At 40.9% G+C, this 25,004-nt stretch overlaps 1 protein-coding gene across 1 annotated transcript in view; it reads right to left on the bottom strand.

Annotated features, from left to right (window-relative positions):
* The window catches only part of cpxm2 (carboxypeptidase X (M14 family), member 2), a 162,359-nt gene that overhangs the window by 34,833 nt on the left and 102,522 nt on the right, over window positions 1-25,004 (bottom strand). The window contains exons 7-11 of the mRNA XM_055646765.1: window positions 24,568-24,656; window positions 13,416-13,539; window positions 12,152-12,348; window positions 11,326-11,505; window positions 1,367-1,664 (exon numbers count right to left, since the gene is read on the bottom strand). Coding sequence (XP_055502740.1) covers window positions 1,367-1,664; window positions 11,326-11,505; window positions 12,152-12,348; window positions 13,416-13,539; window positions 24,568-24,656 — 888 coding nt within the window. The remainder of the gene's footprint in view (window positions 1-1,366; window positions 1,665-11,325; window positions 11,506-12,151; window positions 12,349-13,415; window positions 13,540-24,567; window positions 24,657-25,004) is intronic.

Below are 25,004 nucleotides of genomic sequence, written 5' to 3'. Positions count from 1 at the left end.
TGAATTTTTAAAATATTCTATACTGATTAGTTAAATAGCTTTTATGGAATAATTCTTGCACCCAGGGTTTGCTGAGTTTTCTTTAACCATCTGTTGAATATTCATTTTGATTGCTAATGAAAAGCAACTCATAGCTGTATTCCAAAAAAAGTCACAGATTTCCACCTATATTATATTGGTCTGAAGATTTGCTTTCGTAATTTATTTATTTGTACTACATAAAGCACTAATTTGATTTTGTTTTTATCTTGGCCACAATAAATTGCTAGATTTGGTTTTAATTATACCCTTCGTAGCTCACTGTATTTTCCCTATACATTACAGATCATAAGAATTGCGTGGATACTAACAGTCTAGCAGTGAGGCAGGATTAATGAATTCTTTCAGCTCTGACACGGATCGGAATTACCAGAGCTGATAATTAATTACAGCAACAGATCAGTCAAAAAGAGGTCAACATGAGGGCAATCAATTTTAAGTCTGGTTTAAAGCCGCAAAGGATAAATATTTGAAGAATGGAGAGCTGATGGAAGAACCAAGGATTGGAGGAATAGTATGTTTCGTACAGTGGTGCAGCAGTTGAGTTGATGCCTTACAGTGCCAGAGACCTGGGTTCGATACTGACTGCAGGTGATGTCTGTACGGTGCTGTCTGTACTTGTACGTTCTCCCTGTGGCCATGCGTGTTTTCTCCAATTGCTCCAGTTTCCTCCCACATTCCAAAGACATGCAAGTTTGTTTCTGTAAATTACCCATTAGAGGCCGAAGGGCCTGTTTCCATGCTGTACCTCTGAACTAAACTAAACCTCTTGGAGACAAAGAAACAGAACACAAGGCCAAATGGATTACGAAGTGACATTTAAAAGGCTGGACAAAACAGCTGGTCAACACAGAAATGAATGTCAACCATCATTTCACCATTGATTCTTTACAAACGCACCGAAACAACACATTTAAATTAAAGTTAGTTAATATGGTTCACAAAGTAATTCTTGCAATAGACAGCTATTCTGACTGGTTATGACTCCTAAAGATATAAACAAGGGAATTTAATGTCTGCAACATTATTATCCATGTTCTCAGAGTATGTAGACAAATGTCTTCTCTGTTATTTTAAATATCACGATAATCCTTTTAAAATAAACTGATTAGCACTTTGGCTAAATTATCAGAGGGAATATTGTAGTAGCAGCTTTGCTTTTACATAGTTACTTCAATCATAATCTATGCGTCACAATATTTCTGGAAACCAAGAAGTTATGCTGTTTGCAAGATCCATCAGACTGAGAAAAGCAAGCACCTGTAGGTCAATTTGTCCTCATTATTTCAATACATTCAATACATTCATGCACAGATGAAACACTTACTTCCTGCTACTGTGTGCCACGATGCCCCGTTGATAGTTCCGTCTTCCTTCGCAAAATCATCTGTGTGACACACTCTTCTGTTTGCATCTGTCATTAGGCGGTGTGTGGAAGCATAAGAGAATGCCAGCCACCGGAAGACATGATCATCTGGGGTGGCCGTGTTCTCCTGAACCTTTGTGCTCAGTCTCGTCATGTCAAATGGGTAGGTCACCACCAATTCTCCACCTTGTACATTTCCACCCAGCACAAATGGAAACTTCTCCATCCAGGCAATCACTGCTCGTGTTTCAACGGCTACCTGTGAAATAAATTATTTTCAAACAGAATTGTCTCCAACATTTATACGCTAATGACAGGACATACACCTCTAGCTAGTCCCTAACATCTACACTCTTTACTTTTGCAAGTGCCGGATAGATATTCCATGGATAGCATCGTCCATTCTGTCCTTTCTCTCCATTTCCAAGGAAAGTAAGACCCAGTCCATAAAATTATTTCCAGCTTGGTTTATTACATAGAATATAAAGTATCTATATAGTCTGATAATAATTCACAACATGGATTTAATAGATATTCTCTAATTCCAATGTGCGCACAATTCAATGTAAACTTACAACATAATAATTTGATCCAAGGCAAATACATTAGTGAATTTGAATAATAAGTTAAAGATTTTTATAGCTTCAACATTGTTGATGTACATTTTTCAGTTATTTATATTGGCTTTGGTGTGGGTGAAACTAGAATAGTTTCAAACATTAATTAGTACTATATTAAGTGGATTATCGAATCTCATTCACACCAACTCCAAAAATTCACTTGCCCACTATTACCAACAAAATGGTACTAGCACCCATCTCTGAGATGATTAGAGACACATGTGAAATTAGGAATTAGGTAAAGAGCAAGCAACTGTCATTGGAATGGACGATCTTGGATGTTTCCAGCTCAAACTTTTATTTACTGCTGGGTTAGTAATAAAACTGCAGAACAACTTTCTTGTGGTGTAGGAATGGAGTAGGAAATGTGATGCTTTAGACTGTTAGTGCATTCAAGAAATTGCATCCAATTCCAAGAGGCTCAGCAGATAAGGAATACATCTTGTTCACACAGAATATTTCAAAACTATCAATTCCAGTGGTCTGTGGTCATGGATTTCCCATGGATTCTCATAATGTATCATGATTTCAAATTAGTATTTCGCTGGCTTGCAAGGAAAAACCCAGGCAAGCAGAGGCAGAATATAATGAGGCCACAGTTTTGCAGACATATTGACCAAATGACAATATAAAAAATTCTGCACTGACAACGTCACTACCCACAAAGAGATAAAGACCTTCCCTAACCAGAAGCCGTGGATGAGCAGGGAGGTCAGACTCCTGCTGAAGGCTCGCGATGCCGCTTTCAGATCTGGCAACGCTGAGGGATGCAGCTCATCCAGGGCCAATCTGAAAAACGGAATTAGGAATGCTAAACTCAATCACAAACGGCGGATCGAGGAGCATTTCCAAAACAACTCCGACCCCAGGCGCATTGGCAAGGAATCAAATCCATTGCCGATTACCATAAAGTTAACACCCCCCCCCCCAGACAACGCCTCCCTTCCTGACGAGCTAAACCACTTCTATGCTCGCTTTGACTGAGACAACAAAACCAGCCATCAAAGTTGCTCCACCCCTGAACGAACAACCCCTCCGTCTCTCCACCTCTGCTGTACAAGATGCACTGAGCAAGGTGAATGAGCACAAAGCTGCCGGCCCCGATGGCATCAGTGGCATGTGCTGGACAACTATCCCTGGTCTTCACTGACATCTTCAATCTGTCACTGGCCCAGGGTGTCGTTCCCACTTGCCTCAAGACATCAACCATTGTGCCAGTGCCCAAACAATCAGCTACAGGAAGTCTCAACGACTTCTGCCCAGTGGCACTCACCTGTCATTGCAAAGTGCTTTGAGCGGCTGATCCTGGCTCACCTCAAAGCCAGCCTCCTCCCCACACTGGACCCCCATCAGTTTGCCTACTGGACCAACAGGTCTACAGAGGACGCCATATCGGCGGCCCTACACTCTGCCCTGACCCACCTGGACAGCAATAACACCTACATCAGTTTGCTGTTCATCGATTTCAGCTCTGCCTTTAACACTGTCATCCCCGCTAGCTTGATCACCAAACTCAGCGGACTTGGCATCTCCACCTCCCTCTGCAATTGGACACTGAATTTCCTCACCAACAGACGACAGTCTGTTAGGGTCAACAACCTCACCTCCTCTAGTATAACACTGAACACCGGCGTGCCTCAGGGCTGTGTGCTCAGCCCTCTCCTCTACTCCCTCTTCACCCATGACTGCATCCCTAAGAATGGCTCCAACGCCATCATTAAGTTTGCCGACGACACCATGGTGGTAGGACTGATCAGTGACAACGACGAGTCAGCCTACAGGCAGGAGGTCCAGCACCTGACAACCTGGTGTGCCAACAATAACCTCGTCCTCAACTCCAAGAAGACGAAGGAAATTATTGTCGACTTCAGGAAGAACAGAGGGGGCAGACAGAGGGGGCAAACATCCATATAAACCGGACTTAGGTGGAGCGCGTCTCCAACTATAAATTCCTCGGGGTACATATCTCGGAGGATCTGTCCTGGTCCCTCAATACCTCCAAACTGATCAAAAAAGGCGCTGCGCCTTTACTTCCTGAGGAGGCTCAAGAAAGCTCACCTGTCCCCACAGATCCTGACCAACTTTTACCGCTGTACCATCGAAAGCATCCTGACCACCTGCTTCACGGTATGGTACAGCAGTTGCACCGTAGCTGACACGAAGGCACTACAACGGGTGGTGAAAACCGCTCAGTACATCATCGGTGCCCCGCTCCCTGCCATGGATGCCCTCCACCGAAAAGGGTGTCTGAGACGGGCCGGGAAGATCATCAAGGACCCCTCCCACCCTAACCATGGACTGTTTTCCCTCCTCCCATCAGGGAGGCGGTACAGGAGCCTCAGGTCTCGTACAAGTAGGATGAGGAACAGCTTCTTCAACAACACTATCACATTGCTGAACTCGGAGTCCCGCCGATAGATTTCTCCAGTGTCTCCGTCCACATTGTTTGCTTATTCTGTATTTTGATATCTATATTGCACTATTACTACGAACAGATGCTAAACTGCATTTCGTTGTACCTATACTTGTATCTGTGCAATGACAATAAAGTTGAATTGAATTGAAAAAAAAAAAAATCCAGGAAGATTTGATTTTGTGAGGAAGGAGACAATTAAAAGGCAGTAGAGAAAAATGGCAGTAGGTGCCATGATCCTCATTCTTCAGTACTGGCTTCAACAACATTTATACCCATGACTTAGCTAATATAACAGCTACCATCTTGTACTCATGCAGCTGTTAATTAAATCTCATGACATTGGTCTTTCAATTATACTTGGATGTGTCACATGGTGGTATTGTAAATGAATATCCAGGTACCCAATGGGAAGGTAAGAAATAACATTTCTTGCCAAACAAAACACATTTTAAGGTCTGAAGAAGGGTCTTGACCCGAAACGTCACCTATTCCTTCACTTCATTCCTTGCCTCACCCGCTGAGTTTCTCCAGCACTTTTGTCTACCTTACATTTTAAGGTAGGTACATTTATTAATTTATTGTTTTCATGGATATTGGCGGGGGGTCAGTTTATTTTGACATTTTTAGAACTGAATTGTTATTTTTAAGTATGGAATTATAGGAAATGGATGAATGTGAGGGAGATCATGTGGTAGAATGTCTTAGAGTAACTAAAAATGGAAAAAAGTCAAATTTGAGATCTCCCTGCAATTAGCTCACACTGATACTCCTCCAAGTGCCAATCCACTGATGCTTACAATCAAGTTGATCTTTTGTTAGCCATGTGTGCGTGTGTGTTGAATTGAATTGGTAAGGACACAGCAAGCAAAGATGCTGCAGCATCTCGATGGATTTATCAACATGCTAAACCTCACATTTGTATAATCTTTACATTGGATCCATGTCCATAATTTCAACATGATATGATGATGGAGTTTAGCAAACAAGGGCCTTCAGTTCTTCAGAACCTTTTTGTAGCATCGTAGAATCACAGATTGGCTACGGCACAAAAGGAAGCTATATGGCCCATTATACCCAAGTTCTGAGTTGGCTCTCTACCTGAGCAACTGTTCAGCGCCTTCAACCGGCACTTTTACTGTAACCTTGCAAATGTTTTACCATCATATAACTTTACTAATTTCCTCATAAAGGCCATAGTGGAAGTTGCCCCACCATATCTGCAGAAAGTGTTTTTGAGATTCCAATCACATGCTGCACTTTTAAATGTTTGCATCTTTTTAACATGTGATGATCTGCTCTGCCAAGCAATGTGCATACTAAATGCATTCAAATCACTCCTTTCATTATGTTAGAAGAAAGAAAGTGCTGGAGTGACTCAGTAAGTCACTTAGCATCTCTAGAGAACGTGGATAGTTTAGTTTAGTTTAATTTCGAAATACAGAGTGGAAAGGGGTCCTTCGACCCAGCGAGTCAACACCAGCCAGCGATCCACGCACATTGACACTACCCTCCACACACCAGGTACAATTGTACGTTTATACCAAGCCAATTAACCTACAAATCTATCGTATTTGGAGTGTAGGAGGAAAATGAAGATCTCAGAGAAAACCCACGTGGGTCACATGGAGAACGTACATACTCCATACAGACAGCACCGTAGTCAGGATCGAACCCGGGGCTCTGGCATTGTAAGACAGTAGCTCTACTGCTACGCCACCATGCCGATAGGTGATAAGTTCCTGAAGATATGTTAATGGGATTATGTGAAGTTAGCTCCATTTGTATTTATCTAAAACCCACTGACGGTGGCAATGGTGACATGATGGGACATAGCCAGATTTGAGAGTTCATGAAGGCAAATGCATTTAAAATAGGGGAGAAAAAAATCTCATTGCTGCTTTTGAGAAATTTTCCAAAGTTTGGCAAAAATAGGCTAAAAATGTTAATAGGAACGTTTCAATAAATGGATTATTTTCTTGTGTGGAGTGACAAGCATTTACTTTACAGTTGAGAGCCCCCATCAATCAACATTGATTTATCTTGATGTCATTTTTGTGCTCTGCTCTAATGAGCACTCAAAGGAGAAGGACTGTGAGCTCAAACCTTTGCAAATAATAAACTGAATGCTAATTTACTTGCTTCAGTAACATGGAAAGTAAATTCGACTTTATTGAAACTATTTTACTGCTGATGCTGGCAGCTGTACTTATGAGGATTTTCACTGCTCACCCATCTGTTTCACATTTATCTGGTAACTCAAGCTTCAGCTTGCTAACTATTTGCAGGTGGGCAGTACAAGGCTACTGTGTGTATATCACTTGTGATGGACTGATGATCAATTTGAAAGTCAACCTGATGAGTATTTTTGTGAACCTAAAACAAAACTAATGCAACATAACCTCAGAAGTGTCCTTGCTAAAGAGATGCAGGATATTTAAAAGCAGTAAAAAGCTGGTCTTACCAACCATGGCCACAATCTGGACACAAATAGAAATGTTAAATATTTGGATAATTCCATTGATGAATATTCTTGACATTGCATCAAATCCCAATTCTTACAATCTCCAATTGGGTTTGTAAAAAAAAATCAATTTTACCATCAGTATCCTGATTAGGAGAGAGAGTCACCTTACTTTAATTGGTTGCATTCCTCACTTACCATATAACCATATAACAATTACAGCACGGAAACAGGCCATCTCGGCCCTACAAGTCCGTGCCGAACAATTTTTTTTCCCCCTTAGTCCCACCTGCCTGCACTCATACCATAACCCTCCATTCCCTTCTCATCCATATGCCTATCCAATTTATTTTTAAATGATACCAATGAACCTGCCTCCACCACTTCCACTGGAAGCTCATTCCACACTGCTACCACTCTCTGAGTAAAGAAGTTCCCCCTCATATTACCCCTAAACTTCTGTACCTTAATTCTGAAGTCATGTCCTCTTGTTTGAATCCTCCCTATTCTCAAAGGGAAAAGCTTGTCCACATCAACTCTGTCTATCCCTCTCATCATTTTAAAGACCTCTATCAAGTCCCCCCTCAACCTTCTGCGCTCCAGAGAATAAAGACCTAACTTATTCAACCTATCTCTGTAACTTAGTTGTTGAAACCCAGGCAACATTCTAATAAATCTCCTCTGTACTCTCTCTATTTTGTTGACATCCTTCCTATAATTGGGCGACCAAAATTGTACACCATACTCCAGATTTGGTCTCACCAATGCCTTGTACAATTTTAACATTACATCCCAGCTTCTATACTCAATCTCAAGACTTACTAAATCTCAAATTATTATTTTTATTATTTATTGGTTTATACCGCTGGGGTGTAAACTACCCAAGCGAAATGTGAGGTGCTGTTCCTCCAATATGCGGTGGGACTCACTCTAGCCATGGAGGAGGCCCAGGACAGAAAGGTCGGATTCGGAATGGGAGAGGGAGTTAAAGTGCTGAGCCACCGGGAGATTAGGTTGGTTAATTTAGGAAAGAATTTAGGAAAGAAATAACAGAGGTATTATTATAAAACATAGAACAGTACAACCCAGGAGCAGGCTCTTCGACCCACAATGTCTATGTGAACTTGATGCTAGGTTTAACTAATCTCCCCCTGCCTACATGTGATCCATATCCTCTATTCTCTGCATATCCATGTGTCATGCATAATCCTCTTTAAATGCCACTATCATATCCGCCTCTCTCACCACCTCTCACAACCGTTCCCTTTGATATAGATTGACTTTAAATTTTGCTCCTTTCAGTTTAATGCTATGCCATCTAGTCTTAGTCATTTCCACTATAAGAAAATGGTTTTGACTGTCTATCCTATCTTCGCCTTTCATAATCTTACATTTTTCTACGTCCACTCAGTCGCTGTGGCTCCAAATGAATTAATAATTCATTCTATAAGGATAATGATATAGTGAATGGCTAACATCATCCCTATTTAGGAAAGTAGATAGAACTGGCAGCTTAATATCTACAGTACAGCAAGAAACACCATGGCTAGGCGAGAAAGAAAAAAACGGAAACCCGAGATAGATTAATATCAACATTTATATCTGTAGGGAAAGTCCTCCTTGAACAATGCTGATCTCTTCCCTTATCCTGATTTTTACTCTTATGTCTTTAATCATTATGTCTCCTTCGTGGCAACAAAGATAGCTGAGAAGGACAATGCAGCTGATTCATCATCTATCTAGAACCAGTAATGAATGTAGTTCTCAATCAGGGCACAAGTAACAGAATAGCAAGCTGGCTATTTGAAAGACAGAAAGCAGAGTGTGGAAATACAGGTTGATATTGAGATAAGCAGCAGGTGGAAAATGGATTGCACAAGATCACTGCTGACACTATAGTTAATTAGACCGTGGAATCAATTGCTAAATTTGCGGATAAGGTGGCGTCAAGTTAAGAGAAAGAGATTAGAGAGGAGGACTGCAAACAATAATAATAAAATGAACATGCTTGCAGAATGGTCATAAGACTGGAAAATTAACAAACATAATTGTGAGGTATAATTTTTTCAGAAAAATATGAGCACCATGTATTATTTTAAAAACGGGCTGGAAGAACAAAAAGTGCTTTGGAATACATTGCACAAATCACTAAAAGCTCTGACAGAGTGCAACATGGACAAAAGAAAAGCAAAAGAAGCATGGATTTTTACTTAATGTGGCAAAATAATAAGTTACATTGAATCTTGGTCAGACAGCACTTGGAGTTCGATACAGTTCTGGCCACCTCATCATCAAGACTAGTGTTGAAACACAGAAGATTTACAAGGATGCCTCCTGAAATATGAGGTCTAACCATGTAGGAAAGGATGAGTAGGCAGGATATTGGTTATTGTAAAAAAAACAGAAGCCTTGGATGTGACCTTACAAATATAATTTAAAAATAATGAGATGCTTCAATATAGTGGACACAGATTCTGGGTAGAAATAAATTTATAGTTACTAGTACTAATCAGGTACAATCGTATCAATGGCCCATTATATTTCATTGAAGTTTATTACTTTCTCGATGTATTTTAAATATACTTCATGTCTAGCCTTTTGATCTTATGCAGCCTTTCCGACTATAGCTATGTTCTGAAACATGCCAGCTTTTTCGTTTCTCTGATGGTATGAAGCGTAAAAGTTGGCATCCTCGATTTATGAAAGTATGCTAACTTTGGTTTCCGCTTTCCTCTGGCTATAAGATCTCTCAATTTGGAGATGAAAGGTTGTTTAATTAGGTGGGATGGAAATAGATAGAGAATTGGCTAAAGATTTGGCTGGTGTTTATACTGGTTGGGATGCAATCAAGGTTGCTGGAGGATAAATTGACAATACAGGTAATAACATTGGTCGAGGCAAGCATTAGTATGCCTTAAAGAATAACTACAGAAAAACCCAAAGCTGTGACAAAATACTTTGTATAATTAAATACAGATAATCAACACATTGTTGTTGAGGAAAAATATAGCTAAATTATGCTCCTTAATTAAAATGCCATTTCCTAGCAATATTATTATTCATGATTTCTGAAATGATAAATTATGTTTCCTGTATTAATATTAATTCATTTATCATGATTTGAACCACATTGGATATCTGCACATGAACACACTTAATTTTATAGAATAAAACCAGATCTAGTTAGATAAATCCAGTCAAGATGTATTTTATGTTTAACTCATCTGACAGGCTATAGGTATAGAAATCACAATGTTGGATCATATTTTTTGACAATGTGTCTGATCCTTGTCATTTAATATCATCTGTATATTAAGTAGAAACAGTCCCAAATGCAGTCAGTGAAATCTTCATCACCAGCAAGATTCTTAATCACCAGCTAGACTATTGAACCAACAGTGAACATGCAAGCAGCACATTACAAGCTGTCATTTAAAAGTTCCAACAGTTACTTGACTTCCACGCTCATAACCGTTGCTGACGTTATGTGAATAACCTACCCAGACGGGCAATATGGAAACCACTACCCTCCATGTGCAAGCATAACACTTGGTCATTCCCTGCCAGTAGATTCAGTGCCATATGTCTACAGTAATTACCATTTACTTCTACCTAAGATGGCCTCCAGAGCAGCAGTAAAACACTGCCCTTTCAGATGCTCCTCTATTCTGAGCTAACTGCACACCAGCATGAAAAATGATCCTGTTATATTATTAAAATAATATTTAACCACTATCTCAGCAGATCAAGCAGCTTCTGTAAAAGCACTGGGATCCTATTGCAGGATCAAGATCCAAAATGTCAACTTTCCCTTTGCCTCCGCAGATGCTGCTTGACATGTTGAGTTCTCTAACAGTTCGGTTTTTTGCTCTAGATTCTAACATCTGTAGTCTCTTGTTTACGCCATTTATCTACTTGAGACGAATCATCAGAATTGTAATCAGAAATGATTAATACATAAGCTTTTTAAAGAATCCAAGTTTTACAAGGTAGATATTTTAGTTAAACGCAAAATGCTGGAGTAACTCAACGGGACAGGCAACACCTCTGGAGAGAAGGAATGGGTGATGTTTTGGGTCAAGACCCTTCTCAATAGTTTAGTTATACTGCAGTAGGTTTCTCAGATTATGGCAATTTGAGTAATTAAAATGTGGAAAAATATGGAATTCACAAATCAATACCAAACAACCTGGATATAGAATGAAAATTTCACCCCCACGACCTCCCCCAACCCCCGTAAGGAGTCGATTGCTTATTCTCAGTTATTCTCAGCAAGCTTGATCGACCTTGCAATTTGATCACATTACAATCTTTCTGCTTTCTCCCCAAGGCGTTTGTGTCTATGTCCAGAAATAAACCTCAAATACGCACTCTTTATACTCAAATGACTTAAATGTGATTTGTATGTACACGGATGACTCACAGTGGCGTTTTCAGATAAATACCACTCGGGGATTGGTAGGTGATGATTGTCCACTTTCTTATAGCCCCTCCTGCGCTCCTCTCCTTCCCAAATAATAGAATTGAGGTCAGGAAAATTATGATTGATGTCGATGCCATCATGAGTCCAACGTCCCAAAGACCAGCCTACCAGTTCTGAACCCTGAAATACAACACACGCGAATGATCATATTCAAACACATAAGACATAAGGCTGTAAGACATTGTTTTGGCCGCATTTGGAGTACTGTACGCAGTTCAGATGGCCCTATCAGAGGAATGATGTGGAAGCTATAGAGAGTTTGCAGAAGAGATTTATCAGAATGCTGCCTGGATAAGGAGGCATTAGTTACAAGGAGAGTTTGGACGGACTTATATTGTTATCTCAAGAATGGCAGAAGTTGAGAGGGCTCCTGATAGAAGTATATAACATTATGGGAAGCATAGTCAGTAAAATCTTTTGCCCAGAATAGAAATGTCAAAGACAAGAGAGCATAAGTTTAAGGTGAGAGAGGCAAAGTTTAAAAGGCGATGTGTGGGGCAAGATCTTTTACACAGGTTGCGGTGGGTGTCTGGAATGCGTTTTCAGGGGTGGTGGTGGAGGCAGATATGACAGTCACGTTTAAGATGTTTTTAAATAGGCACATGGATATGGAGGCAATTGAGTGATGTGCAGGTAGATGTGATCAATTTATTACTTTATCATAGCCATACATTCTATTTTCTACATGGTGGGAAAATTGGATTATTTTAATTTCTGTTATCAGCTGGAGAGAACTACAGAAAGAAGAAATCAAATGAAAACTTACCATCTCAAATGACTTTTCATAACCGTCAGGATTAATAGAAGGTACCAAATGGATCCTTGTCTCCTCTACAAGGTGCTTGATTCTTGGATTTCCTGCCAAGTATGCCTGGCAAATGAACTGCATCAGTAAGAGGAGTAACTCACGACCAAGCACTTCATTGCCATGAGCTCCTGAAGAGTAATGGAATTCAGGCTCACCTGGTTAAAACACAGTCCAAGGTTACATCAAGGGGATGGCCCATAATTTACCCCACACCAATTCAATCTTCCTTCCACAGCAATATGCTATCACTTCCAGTGACTATTTGAACCAGAAATCTCTTACAAATAAAGCAAATGATACTGATTAAATATCAAAGAGGATAAAATATCCCCCTTTCTTCCCATTTTGGGTTCTGACGGTGAATCTTTATCCACTTTCTTCATATCACCTACTTCAAAACATTGCACTGCAGATCAACAGATCATCTGGATTATTAGTTTTCAGTCTTACTGATTCATTTAAAAAAAGATAATGTTTCTTTCTTTCAGCTTCTCTTCTTCTAAACTTGTTCTTATATACCCCAACACTTGAAGGTATTTGGACAGATAGGAAAGATTTGGAGGGATATGTGCAAATGGGACTAACGTTGATGGGCATCTTGGTCGGCATGGGCAAGTTGGACCTAAGGCCCTGTTTCCGTGCTGTATACCTGCGATTGTACTTCAGATCTGGTCTACTATTTAAAATGATTGTACATTCAAGAGGTTCAATCTGCATGAACTGCACGAATGTTCAAATATCTCCAATCTCCAAGAGTTTATTTCAGGAATAAAGAGTCGTAGAAGTCATACAGCGTGCAAGCAGGCCCTTCAGCCCAACTTGCCCATGCCGACCAACATGCCCCATCCACACTAGTCCCACCTGCCTATGTGTGGCCTATATACCTCTAACCCTACCATATCAATGTACTTGTCCAAATGTTTTTTAAACATTGTGATAGTTCCTGCCTCAATTACCTCTTCTGACAGCTTGTTGTATAGACCTACCATCCCTTGTGTAAAAAACGTTGCCTCTCAGGTTCCTTTTAAATCTCCCCCCCTCCCCCACCTTAAACCTATCTTTCCCCCCTCACCTTAAAGCTATAATGTTTTTAGAAATATTTTATCCCTGGGATATTTCAATAGCAGGTAATATTTCTGTCAGTGCATTGATAAACATTGTTGTAAAGAAACCACATCTTAGAAAATGAATGAGACTCCTTTCCAGAGGAGTTAAATCTTACCAACTTCATGCTCTCCTGGGTTATCAGAGATCTCGATGGCATAGAGTTTCATTTTTTGATAACTTTTGCCAATGTTGTAGATCCTAGTGATGTTTGGACACTGCTCATTAACTATCTTCATCATCTGTTCAACAGAATGTAAAATATAATTAGAGTGAGTGGTCGGCCTGAGAGAATGGCAACAAGTTCGAAATTCCCCAGAGGGCATTGGAGCATTATTCGTTCAGATTTTCTCCTACAGCTCAATTAAACTGGGCTGTAAGTACTCTGCACGGTCTCTGAAGACCAAAGTTTCCTTCAAACAATTAGAATTTACACAAGTGAGCACTGAACTACCACTAAACAAGGTAAAACAGTGGCACAGCAGGTAGAGCTGCTACCTCACAACTCCAATGACTTGGGCTTAATCCCAATCTCTTGTTGCTCTGTGTGTGGAGTTTTAGAATAGATAGAATAGAATAGTTTCTTTATTGTCATTGTAACATGGACCATGTACAACGAAATTTAAAATGTCAGCCAGTCAGTGCAGCATTCAAACATTTCTAAAAGCTAACGATACATACAAGGTAAAATAATAAAGATAAACAACTAAATAAATATCACGAACACAGCACGCATGCACACCCAACCCTCCATCCTTCTGTCGATTTCACAGTTACCACAGTCCCTTAGTCTGTATCGCCCCTGTGTTCCTTGGCGGCTACATTTAGTGCCTTTATAGCAGTGGGGTAAGAACTGTTTTTGAGTCTGTTTGTCCTTGTCCTTGTAGATCTGTACCGTCTGCCTGACGGCAACAGTTCAAACAGGGAGTGTCCGGGGTGGGAAATGTCCTTTATGATATTCTGGTTTTTTTTGGTGCAGCGGGAACTGTGTAAGTCCTCCAAGGTGAGGAGAGGGCAGCCGACAATCCTCTGGGCGTTGTCAATGGCCCTCTGGAGCGCTTTCCTCTGAGCCGCTGTGCAGCTGGTGTACCACACGCATACACAGTATGTTAGTATGCTCTCAATGGAGCACCGATAAAAGGACAGCAGCAGTCTCTGAGTGATGTTGTTCTTCCTGAGCACCCTCAGGAAGTGCAGTCTCTGCTGGACCTTTTTCAGCAGCGCAGTGGTGTTCACGCTCCACGTCAGGTCCTCCTCAATATGGATTCCCAGGAAGCGGAAATCCGCCACCCTCTCTACACAGTCCCCTCTGATAGTCAATGGTACCATGTCCGTTTTGTTCTTCCTGAAGTCTATTATTACTTCCTTTGTCTTTAAGGTGTTGAGGAGCAGGTTATTTTCTTCGCACCACACTGTCAGCTGCTCCACCTCATCCCGGTAGGCGTACTCGTCCCCCCCGGAGATGAGTCCCACCACCGTAGTGTCATCCGCAAATTTGACAATGGTGTTGCTGTGGTGGGCGGGGGTGCAGTCATGTGTGTAGATGGTGTAGAGCAGGGGGCTCAGTACGCAGCCCTGTGGAGAGCCGGTACTGAGGCTGAGGGCCGTGGATGTGTGATGGCCCACTCTGACTCTCTGGCTGCGACCCGACAGGAAGCTATTTATCCACGTACAGGTGGAGTGTGGAAGTCCCAAGTCCCCCAGTTTGTCCACCAGTTTGTGGGGAAGGATGGTATTAAAAGCAGAGCTGTAGTCCACAAAGAGCATCCGCACGTAGCTCCCCCGCTGCTCCAGGTGAGACAGTGCAGTATGGAGAGCTGTGGCTACAGCGTCCTCTGTGGATCTATTTGCTCTGTACGCAAACTGGTGGGGGTCAAAGCTTCGGGGCAGAAGTGATGTGATATGACCCCGGACCAGTTTTTCAAAACACTTCATCACCACTGGTGTGAGTGCGACTGGCCGGTAGTCGTTGAGGCTGGAGATGTTGGTTTTTTTGGGCAAGGGGACTATGGTGGAGGACTTCAGACAGGGTGGGACAGTGGACTGGGCCAGAGACTGGTTAAAAATCCTTGTAAAGACTCCAGCCAGCTGGTCTGCGCAGTCCTTCAACACGCGTCCAGAGACGCCGTCAGGACCAGTAGCCTTCCTTGGATTGATGGCCCGCAGAGTGCGCCTCACCTCATGCTCCTCTATCTTTTACGTTCTCCTTGTGACTGCAAGGGTTTCCTCTTGCTGCTCCAATTTCCTCCCATAGCACAAAGATATGCAGATTGGTGGATTGATTGGATATTGTAGGTTACTCCCAGTATGAAGGCAAAGGGTAGAATTTGGGTTACAGACATTGATGGGAACGTAGGAAGCATAAAATGAATCAGGATAGGATTAGTTTTGAAAAAATGTGCATGATGGCTGGCATGGACTTGATGTATCGAAGGGTCGGTTTCCATGTAATGACACCACAACCAAATCATCAAACTATGACTGGACTAACAACATGGTCCAATGCATGACTAAACGAGTGTGTTGTTGTTTCTTCTTTTGTAGGAATTATTTTCTATTTATGAATCATGTACAAGTGCAGTTTCAGACTTTACCGATCCACAGATACTGAAGCACATTCTCTTAAAATTAGCTTTACAAAGACATAAAGCAATATAAAGACATGACTTATTGTCAAGACAGGGAAATTATGCAGGTATTATGTCTGTAAAGTTTCGACAAATCCTTAAAGGCAGAAGAACAAAATAACAAAGCATTTATAAAGTGCACAGGAGCTTGTGTTACGAAGATTCCCCTCTACACAATTCGCAAATTATGCCCAAAAATTTGAGATACGGAATAATATCCACTTTCCTGGAATCTGTGTGCAAAAAATGAATAAATGCATAAGCACAACATTTATTTTTTTTATGACAGCGATGCCCATTAATGCTTTTTCACACATGCACAGATGTTGTGAATACAGGGAGGATTAACAGTGAAAGTAAAGCCTGTTATGTACACTTAGAATAGCAGAGGCTTTTTGCAACATGCTCATTTTTGGCAGCGATTCACTTTGCAAACCAATTAACTTTGGATGATGTATAGTAGGAAAATGTAATCTTTATATTTACCATCGGTCGTCAGCTCACCACGATCCATAAATATTTGATTTCAACTGTCTTACTCTCCTCATGAGTTACATAAGGTGACATGTTAAACATGCCTTTGACTGTGAGCTTTATTCACAGTTAGGCACGTGAAAATGCAACATAATTACTGTAACCCAGCTTCGTATGGGTTGTATTGCACTGAATTGCATGCATTGAAGGTAAACCAGGCATAGTAAGAAAATGATGGAACAGGTGGGGCAAAACAAGAAGTTTGGAGTGAATTATTGAGTTCAAATATTTGGCAACCTGCTCGTGAGAGGAAAATGCCGAGGAAAGCAATGGGCTGTCTTAAGTTACTTGCTGTCTTTGGTCTATTCGGTCTTCATTACCGGCATACAGCATAATTATGAGAAAGTATGAACTGATTCATGTCTTAATGCACAGCATTAATTAATTTGGATTGTAAAACTAATATGCAGAGCATTGCCTTAGCACGTGTGTTCCTTTACATGGCTTTTATACAATACAGATGCCCAATGGCTTGCGAATTCACAGCGCTTGTATTAGTAGTTAAAATAACATAGTAGGTTAGAGAGTTCAGATTAAAACATAGCAACCATAAAGATTATAGTCATCATAATTTCCGCAAATAAAAAATTGTCAGTATGCTTATATTACCTCTTTAGTTTGAACTATTTATGCCAGCTTAATACATAAGCAGAACATTTTTTACCTTTATGGAATAATAAACTGTCATTTGAACAATCAAAAGTTACAAATTGCACAGTTTATATGGCCATGCAATAAATGGTAATTATATTTTATGGTTCAGGCAAATTTAGAGTAGTTACACTATTAGATCATGGCTGCATTAGATCATGATTAATGTCTATGATTTGGTCGATTCAAATACAGCATATCCACATTGTCTTGTTGGAGCAGATGCAGTATATAATGTAATTTATCCGTGGCAAGGGAAAAATCTCTCCTGCTCTTCTGAATTTTTAGCGAAGTTCTAACCTCACTCATTAAGTAGCATAGTAAAACATAGAATGGTTAAACATGTGGCAAAATGGTGCTCAGTGAATGTAGTCCTGTGGTAGGTCTTGCTTTTGATAGCAGACACAAAGCTGGGTCGCTGTCAATGGCACACAGAGAGTTCAACCATCTGACAGAGGAAACCAGTTTAGTAAGTATTGTGGACCATTATTAGACTGGCCTGCACTGCTGTCTGGTGGTGCACACAGACTAACGGTCGGACAGAAATGTAACAAAGGCATGGGCTACAGGGAGAGGGAGGATTTAGTATCACTGCCACTACAACCACATACTAGCGCAAAAATCAATTTTGATTCGGAATTGATATCCACAATTTCCTGTCCTTTTTTTCCGCCTGCCGCAGGGCCTTTAGTACCACGTGAAGTCTAGACTGAAGATTAAAAGGAAATATTTTCCTTAGGCCAGTAGATGAATGAATACTTTACTGTCACATGTGACAAGTCACAGAGAAATTATTTGCTCGCATACCCAAGGTATGCGCCACATAAGGGGGCTGACAATGTTACAAAGTAAGGGGGCTGACAATGTTACAAAGTACACACAGTATCCGTGCCAGGTCCCCCTTTGTTCTCCCCCATGAATGTGAATGGAGACTGCTGGGAAATACAATGAGGACACAAGGGTCCTGACCTGCAACTATCCATGCCCTTTAGAGATGCTGTCTGACCCGCTGAGTTCTAGATTAGACTGAATCATTAACTCCTTCAAAAGAAATGTTGGTAAATATCTCGCTACGAATAAGAATTGGATAATTTAGGATCTGATTGAGACTAATGAAACCAACTAATTATAAACTGCTTGCATTGGTGTCTGAATTTCCTGGAGATAGATAGATGTTGGGGAAAACTGAGGGGCTACTGTCCGTGGACAACACCAGACCAAAGTCGAAAGGCTGAGTTGCGAAATTATCATTTTTTTAACCTGCCAGGCAACCTTCAGAAATGCAGGTTTATTTTTTAAGATCTTTCTTGAGAATATGGTTGGTACAGGCCTAGAGATTAGAGTTACATTGCCATGAAGATATATTGCATGAAACAGGCAAGCCCATCCATGCTGACAATGTTGCCCAAGTGCTGGTCCAATTTGACTGTGTTTGGCCCATATTGCTCTGAACATTGCTATGCACTTGTCTAACTATCATGAAAATGGCCCCATAGCAGAAGCGGTCACGTCGCGGGGCTGGAAACTGGAAGTATCCTGAGCTAATTCGGCTACCACCATCATCTACTGCGACAAGTGATGGCTTCCACTGATTGTTGCCGGAAGCTTGCGTCCTTTTCAGGCCGGACAATGACAGCGAGGTCAACATTTGTTAAACCCCTGTCACACTATGCGAGCTGACACACGAGGTACCACCGGTTTAAAACAAATTTAACTCGTGGTAATCACGTACAATTAACGTAGCGGGAACGTCGGATTTCGTGGACACAACTTAGCGACTCGTGGCGCTAACGGCAGGCACCGGTGAAACTTGATAACTCTTGAAAAAATTCAAACATGTTTAAAGTTTTCCACGAGTAAAATGTACTCTTGAAGTTAAAAATTGAACCAAGTTGTAAGAACGTAGTGGCCCGTGCGTTTACCTTAGTGACTCGTGAGTCCACAACTATCGTGATTTCATTTGGACTCTTCTCTCCCTTCAGGATTATTCCAAACATTTGTCACTCTTTGGGTAAAGCAATTATTTTTCTGGGTTTATGTTCTAAATATACTTTCCATTTGTTTCCACTTACAGCCCCCAGGTTAATAAATTATCTGACTATATTTAAGATTGTTTAAGTAATCTGCCTGTTGTAACTAAATGGTAGTGTGTGGCATGGTGTGAATTTCCTCAAAGAATAAGTCAATGGTAGGATGGAATACACAAGTGCCTGGTGTAATCCCTGTCAGGGCACAGGTTGGTTTACATCACTCAAACAGAAGACTGTCGTTCACTAACCTATGTCGACATTATTATAAACTCTCTACATGTTTCTCGTCTGTTTTTACTACCATATTAAAATGGTGACAGTGAACATCTGTGTCAAATCCATTTTATGTTTGAATTAAATATACAGACTTATATACTACTGAAGTGTATGTAGCAAACATTATTAACTCTTTGCAGTCCACTTAAGGCGCGTTTTCTTTAAAAATGAACTGTGGAGTGATTTTCTTTTGGATTGGGGTGAGATGAATTGGAAATTAAGCGGTAAACCTGATATTAGGTACGTTACAAAACCTACCTGAATCGTGGCTGAGGATCTGCCCCACCCCGTGTGCGCGATTTTGGCGCTGTTTAGAGGGGGCGGGTTTGAAACGCGATTTTTACTAGGCTGTTGCATTCGAAAATGTTCAGCCTAGTAAATCATTAACGGAAAATCGCTGAACGACCCCGTCGCAAAAGGTATTATTAGTTTTTATGGCCTTGTATAATAGTTATAGTAGTTTAAAAATCACTCTTTAAACCCGCGACCTCTCGCAGCCCCAGGGTTTTATAAAGCAAACAATTAAAGGTATGTAGCTTATTTTTACATTAAAAGGGGCTTCTTAAGAACCCTGTTAATAAAGTTTACTATAGCGAGTAGCTCATTTTGGGCTTTTTATATCCCGCAGTGTTTTTCTGGGCGTTTGAGGGCACAAATCCAGCGCAATGTGAACGTTCTAAACCAGCGCGTGCCACAGGAACCCACTAGAAAGCTGATTTAAATGGACTTTAATTTACAGCAATTGGACACTAAATTCCTTCCATTTGGCCTATAAATTGATGTAAATGAGATTTAAAAATCATGTTTTATTGTGAATTATTTGTGAATATTATTTGGACACTTAGGCTATTTAAAAATGTTGATCATTTATTAAGAAATGGATAGAAGTTTAGATCTAGTAATTGAAGTTTGAAATTAGCTACAATTGGGTAACTAACTAATTATATGCTTTAATTTCAGGTCATCCAAGTAAGATTATTTTATATTTGTTTCAGAATGGTTCAATCTATGATAACTGAAAATTTCATTCAGTTCTCTTAATTTTTAAGAAGGTTATGGGCTTTTGACTGTCCATGATCACAGCTTTTTTGTTATGTCCATAGAAAATCAATAGGGAACAAGATGCTAATTTCCGAGTATGAAAATGGCCATAACTTTTTTATTACTTGAGATATGAAAGTGAATTAGGTGTCAAGTTAAACTTATTGTTATGCTTTATCTGATGGGATAAATTGCAGACTTGATTTTTTAAATCTCAAAATTTTGTAACATTGCTACTGATATGGGTCTTTAAACCATGTATATAGAAGAACTAATTCCATGTGCGTGAGACGAGGGGGGGGTGGGGGTTAATTCATAATTATTGTGACCAGCAGAACGGAGGAGCAAACCTCCAAAGACGTACAGGTTTGTGGGTTCATTGACTTCTGTAAATTGCCAATAGTGTGTGGGATGCAAAAGTGGGATAAACGAGTGATCGATGGTTGGCGTGGCCTCGGTGGGCCAAAGGTCCTGTTCCCAAGCTGTAAATTCGAAACAATTACATAATGTGGCAGCAAATCCCTGCGGTAAAGAGCAATCAAGTGGAGTGTTTCAGTTAAAGGGAGGCCTCGCAAATAGAGGAAGAATGTTGGGGGAAACAAATACTCTGAGAGGTGAGGGGGTGAGGGGGTGGCCAATGTCCCTGTGAATCCGATACATCGCCAACTTTGTGTCCTGCCTGTAGACCAGGGATTCTGTCACAATCTCCGTGCGCGGCAAGAATGGCACCCGCTCTGAGAGATTTACATGATTTGGTTATGGGAAAAGCCCCCTCAGTCCAACTTGTTCATTCCAAGCTAGGCCCTTCCTGGAGGGCTTGTGTTGCAAGAAGGTGGATAGGTTTGAGTTGTTTTTTCTTTGCAGTGCAGGAAGCCGAGGGATGACCTCGTCTCATATTTGGCCTCTATCCCTCTAAACCTCGCATACCCACCAGGTTTCTGCAGAGTCTACAGTACAGCAAGGCTTGTGTTCCAATCAATATTTTCGCCACAACCTCCCACTACCCTGGTGCTGTTGTCTTGAAACACAAAAGTGCTGAACAAACATCTGTGGAGAACATGTTTCGGATCGCCACCTTGCATTTGGCTGCTTGGTTAAACACTTTAAACACTGTTCCTTATTAAAACAGACCTTCATTCAACCTTCATGAGCGGTTGGCTCAAGAGTAACTCGGGAGAGGAACTTAATAACTCGGGAGACGAACTTGGAACATCGCAGAAATGATAAGTAAACGGCAAACTGGGAACTCGGTTAAACTCTTGATCATACACTTGGAATCTCGTGCACAACCACGAGTCTTTCGCTCGGGGTACCTGGTGGGTCAGCTCGCACAGTGTGACAGGGCTTTTACACGATGGACATAAAAAGAAGAAAGATCATGAAAATGATGGAATCTGGTAGCTCGTTCCACATGTCTACCACCCTCAGGTCTCCTTTAAATCTATCCCCATTAACAGTCAGTAAAAAGGCTGACCTTCACCCTATCTATGCCCTACAAGGTTTTATGCATCTCTGTAAGGTCATCATTCAGCCTTTCTATACTTGAGGAAAAAAGCCTATCTCGCACCCTTATAACTCAAGCTCTCCTGTCCTGGTAACGGCCTTGAGAATCTTTTCTGCGCTCTTCCTAGGGCTTGGTGACCAGAACTGCACCTGGTGATCAGAACTACCACAGAACTTGTCAGTGTGGTCTCATCAACATCTTGCAAAGGTGTAACATAGCATCCTAAGTCCCTGTACTCAATGTTCTGACTGATGATGGCAAGCATGCCAAATGCTTTTCCACCATGGATGTGAAGCTTACAAGCCTCCACTTCCCTCGGTTTTCCTTGCAGCCCTTCTTAAATAGAGGCACAACATTAGCTACCATCCAGTCTTCTAGTAACTCACCGATGATAAATTATGACAGAAACATATCTGCCACAGCCCCAGCAATATCTTCCTTTTCTTCTTACAATGTCCTAAGATACGCTTGGTCATGCCCAAGTATTTCTATAACTACATGCACATTCAGGCGATCAGAACCTCTTTTTTGTAATGTGGATATGTTTCAAAACACCACTATTCTCTTTCTTGAATTCTCTCCTTTCCATGTCAAGAAATTCTTCCGCAGTGGGTAAGGAGAGGAAGCCTGTATGGCCCACGGTAAAAGGCCTCATGTACAACTGAACAGGGTTGAACAAAAATACACATAAAGGACTTTCTTAATCCCTCTTCTACTACTAAGGTCTGAGAAGAGGAAGACAGGCAGATCATGGGGTGACTGAGGGAGAGTGTGTAGGATATGTGAAGGATCCAATGAACCAGAGAATACTGGGAGATTTGAAATATCAATCTGGGATGGATGAGTGTTGCAAATGAGGGGTGAAAATTGGCCCATTCAGGGTTGAATTGGCTCGTGAACAGCAGATGGAGGAGATTTTTTAGATCAAGACCTGGACTCTATTGAGCATGACTAGGCTCTTCTACGACCAAGGGTATTATATGCACCGAAAACCCTGGAGCAAATCTGTAGGCTTTGTGATCACACAATAATTATCCGATCAATTCAATTTATGTCCAAACAAAATAAACATTGTGGTCTGCCAGAGAACCAGTTCCATGTATTCTAATTCCAAGATCTTATTTTGTGGATAGTCTTTCCTATTCTGCCTTTATGTATCCATTTCTGGTGCAGTTGGATTCGTAAAGTAGCAAGCATTTCTGAAACATCACTTGAGCAAAGTGCTCCACCTGAACCTGTGTGGTATGTAACTATATGGTGAATCTTATTAATGATTTGGCAATGAAACCCAATAACAACATCACTTCAAATCCACACCACATTTCTCAGCTGGTTTATCTGCATGACGATCTGGAACAGGGGCTTGGCAAGTCTTTCACTTGCTAGTTTCATGCCAATGTTATCACTGTTTAGTTTGGTCAATAAGCACTGGTTGGAATTCCATCCTGAAATCTCTGATCCCCATGGCACGGGGACACAAAACTGCCAAATACACGAGTTGAATGATTTATGGGAATGTCAATGGATTCCAGAACTCTAGTCTATTGATTAATTATCTGCATTTGGGTGCAGAATTCAGGTAGCAATACTGCTTGAAGCAGTATTACAGCCTCTCCACTCCAGGGTTGCTAAATAATTGTTGACACATGAATAAAAACATAATACTGAATTTCTTAAATTCCATCCATGCGTCAGGGAGCCAGCTCTTAAAGCAGCTTATTTACCATCTCTTCAATAGAAATTAGTTTGGAAGTATATTACATATTTTAATATGAGCTTAAAATTCTGTAGGCTGCATAAAGGGCTAAAGTAATCTAATGTGTTAGACATTAGATTTAAACATTAACTGTATCATTAAAAAATATATATAAAAACACTTTACTCAGTTCAGTTCTAAAAAAAATATCACTCATTAAAAGACCATTTGTCCCATTGTCAACAGAGAAATCCCATTCCCCGTCCACCCATTCTCAACAGCAACCCATTCTCACTTGCCCATAACTCCACCACAGTTCTCCAACCATCCATGGCTAGATGAGTTACAGTAGTCAATTAGTCTATTAATCAGCCATCTTTGTGGTAAGGAGGAAACCAAACTACCGAGGGATAACCAATAGAGTTACACAAAGAATGTGCAAACTCCACACAGCCAGTTGTTGTTTGGTGCAATAACATGCACTTGACTTGGAGAGAGAAATTGGGCAGACTGGAAGTTAGATGTAGGAAGGAATCTACAAGGAAGAAACCGAAGATAGACACAAAATTCAGGAGTAACTCAACGGGACAGGCAGCATCTCTGGAGAGAAGGAATAGGTGACGTTTTGGGATGAGACCCTTCAGGGTCTGAAGAAGGGTCTGATCTAAGGGTCTCGACCTGAAACGTCACTCATTCCTTCTCTCCAGAGATGCTGCCAGCCCCGCTGAGTCACTCCAGCATTTTGTATCTATAGACTGAAGGTCAAGATTGTACTTGGGTCTGTGGAGCTGTGAGGAAGCAACTCTGCCTGCACAACCGTGTGCCACCCTCATATTACTCAAATTAACTAAACCTTCTGTGGCACTGATTCACCTTCCCTTCTCATGGGCCTGTAAGAATCACACTCCTACCTGTCTCATTTCCTTGTAACTGTGATGTTTGAAATCAAGCTCGTCTGATGTAATGACTTCATTTCGCCTGTGGTAGTAATTATTAGGATCTGAAAGTAAATGAAATACAAGTTTTTGGTTCTATTTAGTTAATTTTATAAACATTTTCAGTAACTACCGGCATAAACTGGGTGCTATGAGACCTATTGAATGTGGCCATTCATTGGGCTCCAGGTAGTTGTTTAAAATAGGTGATCGATCCTAAGATATGTAAAAAACAGACCTCGTAACTTTCAGAAACTTGGCTATAGTGAGCAGGACTGATGATGTGACTACCTCATTCACATTCTGCAGCTGGATAAAGTATTAATGGTAAGATGCTGTATTTTAAAGAAAAGTTCCTTTCTGGACTTCATCTAGCTTAAATGTCATTATAATCACCCCAGTTGCACAGTCCT

This window comes from Leucoraja erinacea, chromosome 15 (assembly GCF_028641065.1).
Source record: "Leucoraja erinacea ecotype New England chromosome 15, Leri_hhj_1, whole genome shotgun sequence".
Taxonomy (NCBI): domain Eukaryota; kingdom Metazoa; phylum Chordata; class Chondrichthyes; order Rajiformes; family Rajidae; genus Leucoraja; species Leucoraja erinaceus.
Note: the sequence above shows the minus strand (reverse complement) of the source record. Positions and strands in the feature narration are given on the sequence as shown.